The sequence below is a fragment of the Chroicocephalus ridibundus genome, chromosome 6 (assembly GCF_963924245.1).
Source record: "Chroicocephalus ridibundus chromosome 6, bChrRid1.1, whole genome shotgun sequence".
NCBI classification, from domain to species: Eukaryota; Metazoa; Chordata; class Aves; order Charadriiformes; family Laridae; genus Chroicocephalus; species Chroicocephalus ridibundus.
The window spans coordinates 52,455,939-52,474,509 of NC_086289.1; the positions used below are offsets into that span (position 1 = coordinate 52,455,939).

Below are 18,571 nucleotides of genomic sequence, written 5' to 3' on the forward strand. Positions count from 1 at the left end.
ACGCCTGATGTGTTTCTAGCCAGCTGCTGAAAGCCTACCCCAACACAAACAAGGGTGCTGGGAGGAATGCGCTGATGGCCACCTCCGGCCAGGGGTTTGTTTAGCAGGGGCCTGGGGTGACTCTGGTGGCCCCCGCATCCTGGGAGGGTTTTCCCACCTCTCCCCTGCTTCCTCGTTAATTCACCGGCGATACGAAGGAGGGTTTCTGTCTGAGCCCCCTCACCTCCAGCAGGGTGGTGGGGGGACGCTTCCAGGTGCTGGGGTTCTGGGCTGGGGGTGGTGGTGGTGGTGTGTTGGATTAAACCCTGCTGTGCATCCCCTCGGCCCCGGCTGGCCCCGCCGCCCCGCCATCCCCCCAGCCCCCGCTGCAGCTTCCTTTGTGCCTCCCGCATCCTGCCAGGCAGGTGTCAGAGCCCTGAATGCGGGCGAAGGCCCTGCTGATGGATACCACAGATGGAGCGTGGAAATCGGCCGAATAGGCCTCAGCCACAGGCCATTTCTTCGGGCCCAACAAAAGCCTCCCAAATAAGTCAACAAAAATCCCGAAGATCACAAAGAGAAAGTGTCATTTGTCATTGAGGGTGGGGGTAGCGGCCCAGCCGCGCTCCTCCTCGCCTGCACCCGAGTAAACACGAGGGAGGTCACTCGCTCGCCTCTCCTCGGGCGTGAGGGGCTGCGGGGAATGGCTGGCCATAGGGCTGCGCCAGCAGCCCCCAGGACCCCCCCTGCTCAGGCCCATGGCTGCAGACCTGAGCGACAAGAGACGTGGCATGAGGGGGAGAAACTGGGAAATTAACCTCTCCTAAAGAAAGAAATGAGAAGATGCGGGGAGTAGCTAGCAAATAAACCACTGCCAGAACCCTCCCTGGCCTTGGATATATTGTTTTTTCTTATTTATTTTATTTTAGCGAGATCCATGGCTTGGCAGAATTTATATAGGGCAGACCCCAGGCTGTTACGCTCGGAGGAAGAGGCTGTGTAATAATTTATTAAAGAAATGCCACAGTGACTGAAGGATTGCCTGAGAAGTTCTGCTGTTGCAGAAAGATAACCTCTCTGCTTGCCTCTGTCAGGTGCGCTGTGCTGCAGCTGTAATGCATGGCTTTTAAATGGTTGTCATGTTTTTGTTATTTAATTATTCAAATGAAATGTCTTGCTGAGAGGAAGAACAACCCAAAGAATGACCTCTTGTGTGTTATTTTCTTGTTAGGTTTTTGCCCCAATGTGTCTATTTACAGTGTTTGGAAAAGGGATGGTTGCAGAGCTCCAGGTGACTGAATGCCTACAATGCTGGGCAGAGGTTTTTTTTGTGTATCGTGGTGATAACCAGCACACAGCATTTCCTCAGGCCACCAGGCAGGTCATGAGGGGTTAAGGGACAAAAAATTGCTCTTTAATTCTGTAATTCCTTCTTTAATTAAGCTGCATGCTCAGATACTGGCAGTGCTTTTGATTGCCTCTCCCATTGTGAGCCGTAAGTGGGGGTACCCGTGAGCCCGCGGGCTCTGGCCGGGGATCTCCCAGGACCCTGGTGAGTCTCCGTCCTTCTCCTATTTATAGCTGGAGGGGCTGGAGTATTCAGATCATTAGGACAACTGTAAAGGTTAGCGATGTGTGTGTGTGTTATGTGTCTGTGGAGGTGATGGAGATAGAAACAACCCAGCTAAAATCTGACCGCCTCCACCTGTGCTGAATAGTATCTTTTTATACCATGGAAGTCAGTGGATCTATTAGTGAGATAATGCTTAGGAAAAGGGCAATACGCTATGGCTATGGAGCATATATAAAATAAATACTGCTTTTTTAAAGGCTGAGATGTGTCCAATTTGTGTGCTTAGCCAATACTCTGATTGGTTTCTTACCTATGTAAAAGTCTAATAATAGTATTTTAATAGGAAAAATTGAGAACAAAAACTTTCTTGAAACTAATAATAACTAAGAAGACTTTGTAAGAAATAGAAATATTGCAGTTTGTAGTATAGACCTGTGGCTATCATTTGACACTACGTTTGTCTGACGTTAATGTTGCAGAGAAGAGAAGGGAACTCAATGGTTTCAATAAAGCTGCACATCATAGCAGCCAGGCCTGGCGAAGGGTAACACCAACGAAATCAGATGGATGTGAAAGGCACTTAATTTGATATACACTTTCTCCTTTCTCTCTAAATGTTTGTACTTGATTAGACATATTGTCCTGGACTCTCAGGTACTTTGTTCGATTTTTTCTGATTGGCTTACCTTTGTGCCTTTCATACAAAATTGGGTTGGGAAGGACCTCCAAAGGTCACCTAGTTCAATCCCCCTGCAATAAGCAGAGACACCTTCAACCAGATCAGGTCACTCAGAGCCCCGTCCAACCTGACCCCGAATATTTCCAGGGATGGGGCATCTACCACCTCTCCAGGCAACCTGCACCAGTGTTTCACTATCCTCACTGTAAAATTTTCTTCCTTATATGTACTTAAATCTACTGACTTTTAGTTTGAAACTATTACCCCTTGTCTTATTGGAATGGGTCCTGCTAAAATATACTGCTTAACAAAATGTAAAGATAAAATGAAATGAAATTAAGTCAGTACTGCATTCTCATGGCTTCATGAATGCAAGATGCAGGGAAACGTCACAAGATTTTGCTAGGTCTTTATAAAACATTTTTATAAAGATCTTTATAGGTGTCCTGATACTTCCCACCCAGTTGGTGAGGGGATTCACTTCAGAAATTTAGCAAAAAATATCCACTTCAAATTGCACGATTTAAGCTGGCTTTTTATAGGCATATATGTAGACTTTTGAAGAAGTTCCATACATACATGTAAAGTCTGAAAGAGAGGTATTGAAAGAGTTGCTGAGACTCTCTCTTATTTTATGTTTTTTTTTTTTTTTTAAAAGAAACCAACTCATTGTACACAATCAAAAGCAACTTTTGTCAGAGACGTTGTCTCAGAAAGGGACCTTCCTGAGCTCTGTTTCAGGTCTTACCATGTTAGGGACAGACAGAGTGCAGTGCTAGCCAACATGACCCTGTTAGCATGGCTGGTGTGTTCTCCTCCACTGATCTAGCTTGTCAGCAATAGCTGTTCTGCTTAAGGTGTGTGATTGTATATGAGACTAATTATATTTTAAATGTCTCATGTTTCTTTTTATTCTTGAACAGCAGCATGAAGCCATCCTGGAAGGTTTTAACTTGGTAGTTGCTGAGGAAGGCAGGTGTCACTGATTTGCTTGGGGTCCCAAATGAGAAAATTTGGGATTTGTCACTAGTTTAGGCAATGTGTTATGTTCATTTTGGGATACTCTGGATTTCCTGTTTAATAAAGAATGACCTTGAATTGCTTGGGATATGATGTTTGTGCTGATTCCCCTTTGTTCTTGGGGACAATATTCTCAAGAACCAGCTTAATTCAGTCTTACCTGGGGCAAAACTCCAATGCAGGTAAGAGACTCTGTCAGTCTGGATATCCAGAGGAACTGGACATCAGTTCCTCCTGATGTCCTGTGTATGTTGGATCCAAAATATTGATGGTGTCTGGGCAATGAAGATAGCTTTCACATAAGAACCTCTGGTATAGCAGTAACTGTTCTTTTTTTGGTATGCAGAAATTCACGAACTCTTCAGTTGAGTTGTCTGGAAAAGCACTTTGTCTTTCTCATGCGGTAAGACCACATAAGCAGATTAGGTGTATTTATTAGTTCAAACAGTTTGAGTGAAATTGGAAATGTAAGATAGCTAGAAGTGAACACGGTGGGGGTTTTAGCTGGAGCTTGAGAAACAGTGATTTCTTTCTGGCTTTGTGTTCTCAGTTACTTCCAAATAAATCATGTTAAGGAGATTATTTTAAATCAATGTCTGTATCAATAATTTATTTGGAATTATTGAAGTAGTAGAAGCAGTGCTTGTATTTCAATTGAGCAAGCAGTTTCAGCATCACTGGGGAGTGTCTGCCCTCTTTAGGTGGTTTCCCTTGAAGACTCAGGCAAGAAGGAATGCTTGTTGCCTGGGACAGCAGCTGATGGGAGTGAAGACTGGCTTTGGAACTCTACTCTTTTGGTTCATTACTGTTTGTTGGAGAAAAAGAACGTGGCTGCGTACTGGAAGAGGCTTGGCTGCCTTCACAGCTGTAGCTATGGGTTCAGCCGTGGCTGGGCTGTAGCTGGAATTCACTTGATTGCCACGGAGCACAGGAGAAAAGCAGTGATGCCAGGAGCTGTCTGGGTGTGTGTGATCTCACTCTCTCCATGTCCCTGAAACTCAGCAGGAGTTTTGGTTCTGATTTCTCTTTAAACTGCTGCTTGCAAGAGTTGGTAGCCCTTTTCTGGGTTCATGGACATGCTGTGCGTGGTCTGTTTCTTGCCGACTTTCCTTAAGTACCAACTCAGGATGTTGTGTGAGGGGCCTCTGGTCCACCACAGCCTGGCTGTTTTGCAGTCACATCCTGGCCTGTTGCCTGGAAGCTGAGCATCAGCACATCTGCCTGTAGCTGTGCTCTGTGCTGGAAAACCTCCCAAGGTTATGAGGAATAGCGATGAAACCTCAGCGAAGGAAGCATGCAGTATGTGTATTTCAGGTCTGGTCATCACATATGCTGGAATGTCCTTGCTTTAATAACTGGAAGAGTCAAGTCAAACTATTGCTCAGAGCTATTCTTACAGGAATTCTCTGTGCTATGTGCATCTCGGATTTTTTTTATTTTCAATTTTTTTTAAACACTTGTCTGGTTTGTCCTAAGGTTATGTTAGGTGGTCCTAAGACAGACAAGTAAGTTGCAAACAAGTAGGAATGTTTAAAGGTGCTGAGATACACTAACACAGACATGTAAAATACCATTTAGAGTGTAGAAAAAATAATACACATGACATGAAGTAGATACTTGATTGTGTATGAGAATTAATTTCTTCACTAGCGCTCCCCATACCTTTGTAATCACTTCCATAACCATTTCGGCAATAAGGTTTTAGTGATGGATCCATAGGGAAGGTCTCATGGGCATGTATCTACAGAGTTAGCAACATGCACGCTGGTGTGACAAATATTTGTATCCTTTCACTAGTTCAGGGAAAGGAATGAGGCCGTATTGCTTGTCTGGTTGCTGGGACTAAGCAGTACTACTTGAGCTTTTAAAACACTTGCAAACCACTGGAGGAGTTAAAACAAAGACACTGAATAATGCATTTACTCAAGATTACTAGAGGTCCTTATAAATATTCTTGGGCCAGGAAAAGGAGCTAAACTCATAGTTGAACTTTTGACAATTCTCTATTTGTTTGAGCACATTTGCACAACGTAACATGTAACTCTGATTTGTTTCTCACTTTTTTGGGTTTTTTGAAGTTGGTCAACTCGGTTCTGAGTCATGGGGAAAAAGCAGTTTTTCCATATAAGAGGATATCATCAATTAATCCAGTATTTCGCTTTTTCTCCCCTCAACTAAAGCTAATTTTTGTCTTTCATTTTTTCTTTTTTTGAGCATCAGCACCCCAGTCTGATGAAGGCTCTGACATCGATTCTGAACCAGATTTACCTTTAAAAAGAAAGCAGCGTCGCAGTAGGACAACCTTCACAGCAGAGCAACTGGAAGAGCTGGAAAGAGCTTTTGAGAGGACACACTACCCTGATATTTATACCCGGGAAGAACTTGCGCAAAGAGCCAAACTCACAGAGGCTCGTGTCCAGGTATGTATTTAAAAGCTGCCTAAACAAGGGAATTTCCTTTTCTCTTAGCATGTCAGGTCCTTTTATATGTGCACGTGATCCTACCCTGGGGTAGAAGGAAAATGTGAAGCTACAGTGTTTAAAGCCTTAGAGGATTTTGCATCTGTACATGGACATGGTTTTCCAACTGTTTAAGGCAACAACTGCTTTGAAAAAAGTTTTGTGTTTTCCCCACTAATTGTTCCATACCTACCATGAATATAATACTGAGCCTTTAGAGAAGAAGGTCTATTATCCCAGTGTGTTTATTTTATGCATTTGACAGCACTCTGCAGATAATCAGGTCAGCTGTTGTGCCAGTTTATAGTTATTTAACTGATTTCATCTGTTGTTGTTTGGGTCTTTCAGGCATTAACAGAGGAGAGAAAAACATTTTAAAAAGGACAATATGTCTATAGAGCCAGGCAAGTGAGCAGGGTTACTGGTGCAGTATCTACAGTTTACTTTTAGTTTAGCTTTTGAAGTTGACTTAATTTAAACTTTGTAATCTCTCTTTTATCCCCACTCTCAGTTTAATTCAAAAGAAAATAGGCCCTCAAATAACTGTTAGATCTTCACAACTTCATGTACATCTGGGTTGTCTAAAACAAGCTAACATGCTGAACAAGTAAACCACGGAGTTGATTTAAATTAAAAAAAAAAAGGCACAAATCTGGATTTTCAGATGTCCAAAAATGGACAAATAGCAGCCAAATAATTCTGGAATGAACTATATGCCAGAGTTCAGGTTCAGATTCGGACTTAATCAGTTTCATGGCACAGAAGCACATCCTGTAAAATGTTTAATACCGCAGGCAGAATCCTCTGCTGCTCTTTCACTACTTGACATCTAAGAGTCATCTGGAAAAGGACACCCAGTTTAAATCAGTCTGAATTGCAAGTGTTCATAAGCAAATGTGTGGTTGGGTAACAAGCAAAATGTTGTAGCTCGTGATCTAACCAAGGAAGAGAAATTAGTGGTAACCTGTGATCTAACCAAGGATACAGGTGAATTTGGTTGCTTTGGTGAAACTTGATTTTTATGTTTTGACCGTTGAAGCTCAGCCTGAGGCATTCAGACTCTGCAAACTGAAATAAGCAATACAAAATATCCCTCTGACCTTTTAAGACAAGCATGCCTATTACAGCATGGCTGTATTATCGAGGATCTGTCTTGAAAGGTCCAGACTTTCTCAGTTTTACCTGCTAAATGTTTCTGCAGAAGACTTCACACCACATTTCTTGTAAGTGTTTGTTATGACTGTGAGAGAAAATCAGATGTATGGATGAATTTGTCTGGAAGGCAAACTCAGTGGTGCATGACTCTCTTCTTAACATGTTTACTAAGTGAAATGCTTGCAAAACAGCTTCATATATAGACTTGGGCCAGGTAAGACTAAATCGAGCCCTGGGAATCATCCACACATAAACATAACAAAGATAAGTTCCTACACAAGTTCTGTTAGCAAGACCAATGGGATCTAGGATATGAAGTTTTGGGCCTACGTTAGCTTCAGTGGAAAAATAAGATAAAATGAAAAAGACCTTGTTCGTGTTTTTCTAAATCAATGACCCACAGCTAGAAGAAAAGCAGAACTCTCATTAACATAACAGCTGTCTTAATGTGGCTTTAACCCTGTGACTTTTTACATTCCTTATGGCTTCCTTGGTTCCCTTGAGACGCATCCTGTCTCACACCACTCCTATGATCTACAGCCTCACAAATTCCCCAGTACCTCTGACATATGGATATTTTACCTAACCCAGCATGGAAGAAAGTTCCCAGTCAATCAATGATTAAAATACCAGAACAAAACCTTTCTGGATTAAAGATGAGCTGGGGCTGAAGTAGCCAGCCTGTGGGCAGTTTGCTAGTGCACTCCATCTGTCTGGTACCCTTGAAGCCTGGCAGAGTGATTTAGCAGTGGATTAAGGGATACAGGATTTGCCTTATCAGCATTCAGCACCTCTCTATAGCCCCTTAAAATAGCCACCTATGATGGGCATGAAATAAAAGACGACCTGTGAAAAGAAAATAACCCTAAGAGACTGAGGCTGAGAGGGCTGAATAGTCATACTGATGTAGCATTCAAGCTGTCTTAGTCACACTTCTTTTTTGGTCATAGTATGACAGAGATCAGAGATACCAAATTTTATATGGATGTATACACAAAGATCTCTTTGACTGCTTCCTGATCAAGGATCATCTAAAAGAGCTGGCTTTTTGCAGCCTGAATCAGGCTGAGCCTAGAAAATTCTTTTTTTCTTTTTCTTTGGACCTGTAAGGTCCGATTTTGTAGAGTTGTTTTACATTGTCTAGGAAGTTAGTTAATTGATTACAACTCGACCAACCTTGCTATTCCCTCTGTCCCTCCATGTCATGCTTGCATCTCATGTTTTGTTTTTTCTATCCCGCCACCCTGTGCTTCCCCCCTTTCCTTCTATTCCCCAAGGCGGTCCCTGAACACTCGTGAAAGGAAGAGTCTTAAACTGCTGAACCATCTATTTTCCTCACTTTCCCACTGTTGAGGGGTAACCAAATGCATGTTTCTAAGCTGGTTGGTTGGAAAGGGGCAAGGCGGGGTTGGGGGGTGCAGGTGAGGGGAAGTTGCCTGTGGGCTGAGATCAAACTTAAAACATTTCAGCCCCTAAGGGGAGTTTTTTTTTTTAAAGCTCCAAGCAACTGAAAACAGACTTTACACTGTGAATGTTATTTGTGTACTTAATTGTGGGGACAGGAAAGGCTTTTGAGGAAAGAAGTGTTGAAACAAGCTCCATGTTGCAAGAGTCATGAGATGTATAACTGTAATCACTGCAGATAATTCAGCACTGGGGGTAATACGGAGTTAAAATGCTCCCTGCAATTCCTCCTGCACCACCTTTCCACTCAAGGACTGTTGAGTCTTTCTCTCCAGTGTTTGAGCCTAGAGGTCCTGTGGAGCCAGGACAACCTCTTCTGCTGCTTCTTCCAAAAGCACTTGTCTCTTCTCTGCATATTAGATGCAGCAGGAAGGGGAAAGTTCTTCGGTCTTGTGCATTCATCAGATACAATTCAGAAACAGAAGTAGAGTCCCAAAGGTCTAGGATGGCCCTTTAATAAAGGGGAAAAAAAAAAAGTAGTAACACCCTGGGAATGTGAAGTTAAAACTTCTTGTATTGTGAGTAAAAATGGCAGATGTGCACTGCTTTATTAGTCCAGTTTAAAAAAGCATTAAAACCATCATTAAGTTGCAGTGTAGGCCCATAAGGTCTGTGGCCTATTTTTTACTGACTCGATATGAAGGTGAATTCTAAAAGTGAAATTTTTCCCAGTGTAGATAAAGATCAAAGGCTCTTTCTGAGCTTCAGAGCAGTGCGGTTATGGTTTCTGTAGCAGCGCATAAGGAATGAAGTGGGTAGCATCTCTTCTTGCCACCTTTTGATTCCCACATCAGGCTTATTTTTAGACCTGGATGAACTGGGCAAACTTTGGCAGGAGCTTGGAGCCTGCTTCAGACTGACGGTGGGAGGGAGGTGTTTACTTCAATCTTTTGGTAAAGGATTTTTAAATACGGTTCAGCTTTGTCCTGGGGCAGGCAGAGGCCCAGGAGCCTGCCTTGACTGGTGGAGGCTGGCCAGTCAGACAAATCTTTTTGGGCTGTGTGTTGAGGGCAGGCCTCCCAAATTATCAGAAATGTGATGTGTGAGACTTGCGTGTTGGACCATGTTGAGGATGTGCCCCCAGCTGTATGGGATCGTGCAGGGCAAGAGGTCCTGCTGTGAGAAGTGTCTGGCACACAGCCTTCCTGCTTAAACACAAAAGGCAATGGGACAAATTTGTTTGGACTCTTATAGTCCATGAATAATAGTGAAAAAGCAGGAGAAGGCAGGAAGAATTCTGAAACTTGAGTACATCCTGTCCTGAAAAGGCTCTTCTCGGCCAAATCCCAGGTTTAAATTGGTTTTATTGAAAACTTCCAAAAATAAAAATATTGTTTTACAAAAGAGCATGTCTGAAAATTCAGGCAGATCTCTCCAGGCTACTAGAATGGGGTTGAATGCTCCCATGTCAAACTTGTAATCAGCTTGTAAGCTTTTGTAAAAAGCTTATTACAGCCTCAGCAAATAGAAGTCCCAAGAGCTCAGACGTCTTGAGTATCTGGAAGAAAAATGATACATATATTTATTTTTTTTCTAAAGTGCTGTCCTTCCATATTGTTTTCTTTGTTTCACTATGGTACGGGGAGGGGAAGAGATGGTTTGGAGAAGAAGATAGTGGGGGGAAAGGTGAGATAAGAAAAGGATGACTCCTAAGCTAGTAGTAAAGTTTGAAAGCTCCGAAGTCCAATCTTTCAGCTTTAATAGTCTCTTCTCAGTAGCAAACAGTGAAAAGCATTCAGTGGGAAATCATGGGGGAGGGAGGACCTGTGCCAAAAAAAAGTCTTTATTTGCCCTCAGCTCCTCTGAAATGGTTTGAGCTTGTACACTGAACTGCACAGTCCAACAGGGAGATGGGGTAAAGGAATGTGGGACAGATTCAGGAACATTTAAGACCTTTCAGCGGATCTTTACAGTTATTCCTGATGCGGTTTATGGAGAATTTATAGTGCCTTTTCTTGAGGCTGTCCCTCTTGCATCATATATAGGATAAAGAAAGAAAAAGCTGTGTGCATTCTTGTAGTAGATAGCCCTGTAATTGCAGATTTTTTTTTTTACCCCCTGGGGTAAAGGAGAAATTCTTATGGGTAAATTAGCCAACTACAAACATATGCAGGCCTACGAAGACATTTTTAAATATAAAGGAAAAGAAGGGATGTGATCTTGATTCTCTTTTTCTGGTCCTGCCTGCCTAAGGGCTCAAATTAGTGGCGCTTTAATTTATAAATACACAGTTCAATTTGCTTATTACTCAATATTTTGCAGAACTACTCAGCTGCAGTGTTTTAGAAGTATTTGTGTAGGACTGGGTCAAAGTTGTGTGTGTTTTGTGTGTGTGGTTTTTTTTTTCCCAAAGAAACCTATGAGAGTTGAGTATGTTGGATCACATTGGGAGGTGGATGGAAGTCCCTTTGGCACAGCCTAGTGGTTTTTTGGTCTGGTCTCTTTTTATTTTGTGTGTGGGGTTTGGGTTTTTAACTTTTTCTCTATTTTTTTTTTTAAACCCCTGTGAATGTGTGGGTTTTTTTAATCCCTGTTCATTTTACAAGAACTCTGGTTTCCATCACACTGATAACTCCTTGTATCCCAACCAGCATGACTTCCTGTCACCATAAACACCCACGCACTCCTGGCAGATCCCAGGCGGAGAACCTGGAACCTCGTGGTGTTCCCACTGATGGTCCTAGCAGGTTGTTCTCCGCAGGCTAACAGCACCGCTTTGGGATGCTGTGAGGAAACAGGCCTACACATGGCATGCCTCTGTGCGTACGCAGTAGACCATATTCCTCTGAGGCTGGGGATGTGCAGATGTCGCAGTGAAGCTGATTTACCAACTAGTTGTTTCTAAAAAGCAATTCCATTTCTACTCTTCTTCTTTCTATGGCTGGTCCCTGGCAGTGCTCTCCCTGGAGCTTATCTGATGCCAGGGTGAGCCAGGATGGAAATTCACCCTACCGCAAAAAAAAAAAGGGAAGAAAAAAACTTTATTCCTTTTTTCCCTGCTGTTTTGTGTTCTCTGAATGAACTCCCAGTCGGGTCAGGCTGGCACAAGGGCTGGTGTCAACTGTTGGACTGGCGAGAGGGTGAAAATGCCTGCAGACACTGCTCTGAAGGCTGCTGAAGTAAATGCAGCTCTGGCATCAACAGGGACTGCAGGACTGGTCACTGCAGATGTCTTTAGAAGTCACGCTGCTGTGTTTTGCAAAGGTAACAGAGCCAGCTGTCTCCAGGCTGGTGCAGCCCAGCTTCATCAGCAGAGTGTCCTTCCTCAGCCTCTCCTCTTCCCAAGGCAGCCCAGCCCCACTGCTTCTGGAGCACCCCAAATTCCTTCCCCGATGGCACACCCACTGAGGACTCCTGCTTCCAGGACAGTCAGACTTGGTTTTGGACATGTGAATTTTGGGGAAGGGAGGGGTGGGGGAAGCAGTTACCATGAAAAATATCATAAGGCAAAAGGGTAAAAAAAAAAAAAAACAAACCCCAAAACCACCAAAAGCCCTCTGTCTAAAATTAGAAGTGCCGTTAACAATACATCAGTCTTTGGACTTTGTATGTTTTTGGCACTCATGCTTGCCATGGTCAGGACTGTGTATAACAAAATATCCACGCGTTTCCTGCAAAACTCACATCTCAAATGCTTTGCCCTGTTGGATCAGAGATCTTTTTGCCTTAAAAGCACATAGAGCACTCTGTGTTTATGATCAGACTGTTGAAATGTCAAGGCTAATTACACTAGTGTGTTCCCAAGCGAATAAATGCATCTTTTAAAGAATATCCTGTTGAGATCAACGAAATAAGATGTTGGCATGATCACTTGCAAACTATTTAAAGGAAAAATGATAATAAAAGGCAGGATCTAAATGTTAGAAAATAGAGATGGGAGAAACCTATTAGTTCACCTCATCCTTTCTATATTGGTGCAAAATACTTTTTTTAATATTCTATTGAGGCGTTATTTCTTCTTGGTCAGTCTGATTCCAGATGCTTGAAAAACTGGAGCCTCCAATACTTAGTTGCCTTAAAGGGCTATTTTTTTTTTCCTTTTGCTCTAAATTTCATCCTCTTCAGTTCTTTTTTTGAGATGTAAATTTTGGCCAGATGCTGGGGTTCAATTTTTTTTCCGAATCCACTGGGTAATTTACATTCCATCTTTGACAGTGACATAGAAACTGAGGAGCCAGAGCCTCACTAAAATGAATGTGACTTTGCTTGTGGTGCAGACATAGCTTGTGGATGCTTGGGTCCCCCACACAAGCCGTGTTTCCCCTGGCCGTGTCTGCATTTGCACAGTATCAGGCACAATGCTGATCTAATTTAGAGCTCCTGCATATTACACCAACGCAAGTAGATCGTATTCCTTCAGACACAGTACTGTTTGTGTAAGAATGCTATATTTTGAGTCTCTCAAATGCAGTAGCTTGCTTATCCCCTGCTTTTGCTGCCATGGGGGAATTCAGTGTGGTAGTGGTGATTTGAAGTACTGTCTAGGGTGGGTCCGCCTTCCACTGAGATCCATGCTCTTGATGGTGAAGGCAACACACAAGGTACATTAGTCTGTCAGATTAAGTAGACACAGATAGCTTAGTTTTCTGTTACATCCACTGCAGGGTAGCACTTTCTCATAGTATGACACTTATGATCTTCACCAGGGACTGTGTTATACTCTGAGCATCTCTGCGTCCAGGTGATGATCGCTGCTGATGATCTCAGAAGGGAGAGTGTGGGAGAACAGAAGCATTCTGTGGTCCCCTGCTAGGTTTGAAAAGGCCGCTCATAACATGAGGATTTTGTTGTGCTAATGGAAGTTGAAATTTGCTGAACATAAGAGGACGTTGTGTTTAAATCATGTTGGAAATGTACAAACAAAATAAAATATTTCCCCAGGTGTTTACAACGTGCTTCTAAGCAGGCACATTGGCTTGTGGTGACTAGATTTATTTTTAAGTCTTGGCCTGATATTGGCAAAATTTTTCAAGATTTCTTTAATTAGTGGTAATGGTGCACATGGATTTTTTCATGATACGTGCTGATTTAAAAAATAAATTTCTGAACTCTTGAGAATAAGTCAAGGCAGCCAAACTTAGTCTAAGTGAAATAATTATGATTTAACAAAAAATAAAATAAATAATTTCGGTTAATATAGAAAGCATACAACTACTGGGTAAAGTTTGGGATTTGACTAATTTTAATAAACATTACGTAAAATGTAAATAAAATACTTAGGTTTGAGTTATTTAGTTTTGAGTGATTCTTTTTCTTGAGTTTCCAAAACCGAATTCCAACTTTTTAAGTCTTCCATTTAATTTGTATTTTTTTCTCCTGTCTTACTGTTAACATTATTTCTTCTTTGTGTTCTGTCACACACATGCCATCTGAAATCTGCAGTTACCTGGTATAAAATGGGAGTTAAACACAGTTGCAACCTAAATATCAAGCTATGTAAGATTAGTAAAAACTATTGTGTTAAAACATCCAGAATTACAGATTCAGAGCTTTAATGTGTTCACTTGTAAAAATGTGTGATGGTAAAAGTTGGGGCCACACTTATGGTCATTTTAAGATTAAATTATTTTTAGTATTTTTACCAAGGCTAGTTGAAAGCCTGTTAAAATCAAAGGGAAACAAGTATGTGTGTGGATCGGACCCCTGGTGCTTACTGTAAAGGTGTGTGGTTGTGTGTTTTTGTTTGTTTTTTCCCTATGTGCCTCTACCATTCTGTAGTGATGAGTACATGTGGTATCAGTCTCAATAAGACTGGCTCTGCAGTCTTGGATTTGTTCAAGGGGTTTTGTGAGTTAATTTTGGGCTGACTCTGGTGCTAGCCAGGTGCCACCTCCTTCCTGCCACCTGGGGAAAGCAAGAATCCAGGGCAAACAGCAGAAGGTGTGTGCTGCAGCTGATGGGGCAGCCAGGCAGTGGAGTGGCAGTGGCCAGAGATGAGGAGCCTGGAGCCATGACTGTGCCAGCAGCATGTGGCACAGGTGCCAGTCAAGTACCACCCATTTGGCATGTCCCAGTCGCATGGGACTGAGGTGGCCACGTACAGCCCTGTTTCTGCACAGCCCAGGCAGGTTCCTGCATCCCTGCAGAGTCCACTTAATTTAGTGAGGCTCCAGGTGGCAACAGAGCTCTGCGCAAGTATCTTCATCGCAGGGCTGCTGTAGACTTTTTGATACTGTTGAGTGTGTCCCTTTAGAGATGTTTAATGCATGTGTTTAACATATGTACATATGATAACATATGCATTAACATATGTTAACATACATAAGAGATGTATACTACATAGTTTTGGAAGGATGCAAATCCATAAAATGAGCCAAAACGTATCTGTAAATAAAAGCATAAAACTTGCCATTAATGCAAATCACTTGCTACAGAATTAAAGTTTGGGGTCTGACTCGTTTAATAAAGATCTAGGGCTTGAAGGCAAATGCTTATCTGTAGAGGAAACAAAATCTTGTTACCTCATTTTCCTCGGTGAAATCCACTCACATAGTGCAGTTCAGTTACTGTTCACAAAGCATTTGAAGATCATCAGATAACCCTTTTGACCTGAAGAAGGGAGAGTGTCATAGAGAAAGCCATAGTTAATGACCTGGCTAGGCTAATTACAACACGAGTTTGCTGTTCCCTCTCTGACCTCCATTATCCTTCCTAAGTGCTCTTTGGCTCTTTAGCAAAGCCTCTTTCTCCCTCTTTAGCATGTCTTGCCTCTTTTTCCTTCTCTTCAAAAGACGCTGCTGCAGGAGTGCGAGACGGGTGGGCTTTGGGAGGCATAAGCAGGTGGAAGGATTCTGTGAGGAGTAAATAAGAAATTTAGACCTAAATGTCAGTGAGGGAAGCAAAGGGTAAGGAGAAGGGTGAAAAAGGATGTAGATGTCTGTAAGATGAGAAAGTAAAAAATATTGCTGAATCTAGACCCATTCTCAATTATTGCTCATTGCAGGTCTCTCATCTCTGCCCTGGTGCCTTGCCCCTGCCAGTTGTTTTCATAAATGGTTCATGTGGAGGCTGAGGGAGGGTTAGTACGTACAGCAAAAAACCAAGAGGGATTTCTGAGTTAGAACCGAGGCTCCATCTATCCCTCTGTCCTAGATCTTAAGCCGGAGTGGGAGTGTGTAATTGAGGAGTAGATGTTGTGGCCGAAGGAGGAGGCAGCTGTGTGAACTGAGCATCTCATTCTGAAGAGAGGATGAAGTCAGATCAAACTCATGGTGACAGATGGCCCACATCAGAAACCAGATGGCCCAGTGAGTCCAGCCACTCCTGCTATGAAACAGCAAGCAAAGGAGAAGCCCAGAGTGCAGTCCAAAATGTTGTAACGCTCTGATGTAAAGGCCACTCACAGTTTGTAAATGATGTTACAGAGAAATCCAGTCTGTGGTGGCTAACTCCTAAGCTGGTCTGAGACCCAACTTTTACAAATACGTCTACAGGTGGCTCATCAGCTAACATGCCTCAGTGGCTTTCAGACTGCCTTACAGGCTGTGCAGATGTACCTTGTAAGGCGCTACCACTCAATTAAGGTCTTGTCTAATTGAGAGCATCCATGGATGACCATTGCAGCTGCTTCAGGGTGTACAGCTATAAGTAATTGTTTGCTTGTTTACAAATGTGTGCAGCCTCACTTATCTCCAACAATCTTTCTTTTTGGCAGTCGTCCACCTCATGGACCTGAGTGCTGTAGTTTAGAAGTTGCTCTAAACCAGCAGCAGGGCAGTGTGGATGCACCCTGGTCCAGGCACCCCTGCTGTGGCTCGTTGCCCTTCTGATTTGTGGCATGTGTAATCACTATAATATCAGTGTTAACCTATGTGGTTTGCAACTCTTATTCTGTCTGCGTTTGTGAAGTCTTGCCTTCTCCTTTCTTGGAAGCAAGAAAAGCCATCCAAGACTTGGAAAACTTAAAATGTGAACTGAGAATGACGTGAAGGAAAGTAGATTTATAGCTAAAATATCCCACTAATCCAAATCCCATCTGTTTGGTACCCTGTTCTGGGAACAGATTTCAAAGTGGTTCTGAAATGCTGATCTACTTTTCATGACAAGTTTATTAAGAGATGTTTTGTACATATGTGAATACATGAAAACTTGCTGGGAGGGATTTGTGTGTTTCGTACACAGCGCTTGCATTTTTCAAATTAAAAGCTTAAGGTTCTGTTGATCATAAGGGCAATGGAGTTTCCCAATATATAAGTACAAGCACCTTCCAACAGCGCATTAAGTCATGCCGCTAACTTGTCAGCAAGTAAAATGCAAAGACAATTCAATCCAGACCAAATAGCTTTGGCTGGCACTTAGATCAAATGGAGAGACGTTTTCCCTTTCTCATTAAATCTAGCACAATAAGGATAGTGATTGATAGTTATTAAAAGCACTAAAGCTTGAAAGCATTAGTCAGCTTGTTTCTCAGGAGAGGCTGTGTTTGAGAGGAAACTAGGGCTCGGGATTCCTGTGTCCTGTCTGTTGAACCAAGGAAGTGTGTGCCAAGGGCTCCATTCTTGTCCCAGAGCTCTGAGCCCAGTGTGCATCTTCTGTATCTCTCTTCTCTGATACTGAATGCATTTGAAATACGATGTTGTTATTTCTGATGCACCCGTATTAAATGTACAAAAATCAAATGTGCCTAATTAAAACGTTTGTAGGTCTGGTTTAGTAACCGTCGTGCTAGATGGAGGAAACAGGCAGGAGCCAATCAACTGATGGCTTTCAACCATCTGATCCCAGGAGGATTTCCACCCAGTGCCATGCCAACTTTGCCAACGTACCAGCTCTCTGAGCCCTCCTATCAACCCACCTCCATACCGCAAGGTACAGTAGCCAACAGGTACTTGGTTAAAATAGTGTTATTGGGGGGGGTCTTCTCTGTTGATCCACTGTAGAAATATTTCTTCTCTAATGTAGAAAAGGGTCTAAATCAGTGAGGACCTTGCAAACCTGCTTATTAAGAACACAGGTTTGTTTTGCTGCAAGAAAGAGATGGTTGCATGTGAAGGGTGCTAGCTAGAGAAAAAATAGCCTCCTGCATAGCAGAGGGGCAGCATTGGTAAAACAACATATGCGCTTCCTTACCCTTCTGTTGCATTGGTCTCCTTCACTGAGAGTGCCCGGCGTGGTGGGGAAGGAGGCAGCAGTTGCATTCTGTCTTTTTTGTTGACTTCAATGGTGGTGCACTGGAAACTTCTGTAAGTACTCTGATTATTTATTTGATGGTGGAAAAAACCAGCTATTCAGACCACCTTGTTTCACATCAGATAGTAGCAAGTCTCAGCATGGTAAAAATTTGTCTTAATGTTATCAGAATTTCTGTGAACTTTGATGGATTTGGGGTGGGGCGGGGCGGGGAACAGCCGCAAATCTAGGCTATGCTAGATTTTACTGTTAAAGAAAAACCTTACAGGTGAGATTTTATAAAACGAGTTACTGTGCTCTTCTTGCTGCCTCCTTGGGATTTGGATCCTTACTGTTGGTGGATGTTCTAATTAATGGGATTTTTCAAAGCCCGGGGCTTCTCCTATCCATTGTGAGGTTTACTACAAATTGCAGCAGAATTTCTGTGCTGTGACCAGGAGGTGAAAGCTTGTTACCAGTCTTCTAAGTAAATAATGCTTTTTCCTTTATTTTTGATACATATGTATGTGTGTGTGTATATATATATATCTAAAAAATATAGCTGTATCAACTCTGAACAATATATGTCCAGTTAGCATTGTCTGAAAACTGCATGTGTCTGTTGCTATGATTTTTGTGTAATCTTACTGGCCAGTTAAATATCTAGCAATATTAAAAATTTACCTTTCTATTTAACCAGTACTTAGATGCAGGTCCTGATATAATTCTGTCAAGTTGAGGTTCACATAATGAACTTATTACGCCGGAAAAAAGGAGGAAAACATATCAACGTGTTTCTTTTGCTTCTAGCCGTGTCTGATCCAAGCAGTACCGTCCATAGACCTCAGCCTCTCCCTCCAAGCACTGTACACCAAAGCAGCCTCCCTTCCAATCCAGAGAGCAGCTCTGCCTACTGCCTACCCAGCACCAGGCATGGATTTTCCAGCTATACAGACAGCTTTGTGCCTCCGTCCGGGCCCTCAAATCCCATGAACCCTGCCATTGGCAATGGCCTTTCACCTCAGGTCAGTCCTGTGTTTTCAGACAGAGGATTTGCTGTATACCAGAACCAAAGAGTCTATTCCCTCAGGCCACAGTATAATGAATTGCCAAATTTAAACCATAATGTATTCT

The 18,571-nt window shown here is 42.6% G+C and overlaps 1 protein-coding gene across 4 annotated transcripts in view; it reads left to right on the plus strand.

Moving 5' to 3' along the window:
* The window catches only part of PAX3 (paired box 3), an 81,236-nt gene that overhangs the window by 48,558 nt on the left and 14,107 nt on the right, over positions 1 to 18,571 (plus strand). For 2 of the 4 annotated variants that reach the window (XM_063339839.1, XM_063339840.1), the window contains exons 5-7: positions 5,466 to 5,671; positions 16,972 to 17,137; positions 18,248 to 18,462. In XM_063339839.1, the coding sequence (XP_063195909.1) occupies positions 5,466 to 5,671; positions 16,972 to 17,137; positions 18,248 to 18,462 (587 nt within the window). The remainder of the gene's footprint in view (positions 1 to 5,465; positions 5,672 to 16,971; positions 17,138 to 18,247; positions 18,463 to 18,571) is intronic. The other 2 variants (XM_063339841.1, XM_063339842.1) reach the window with 1 other exon arrangement.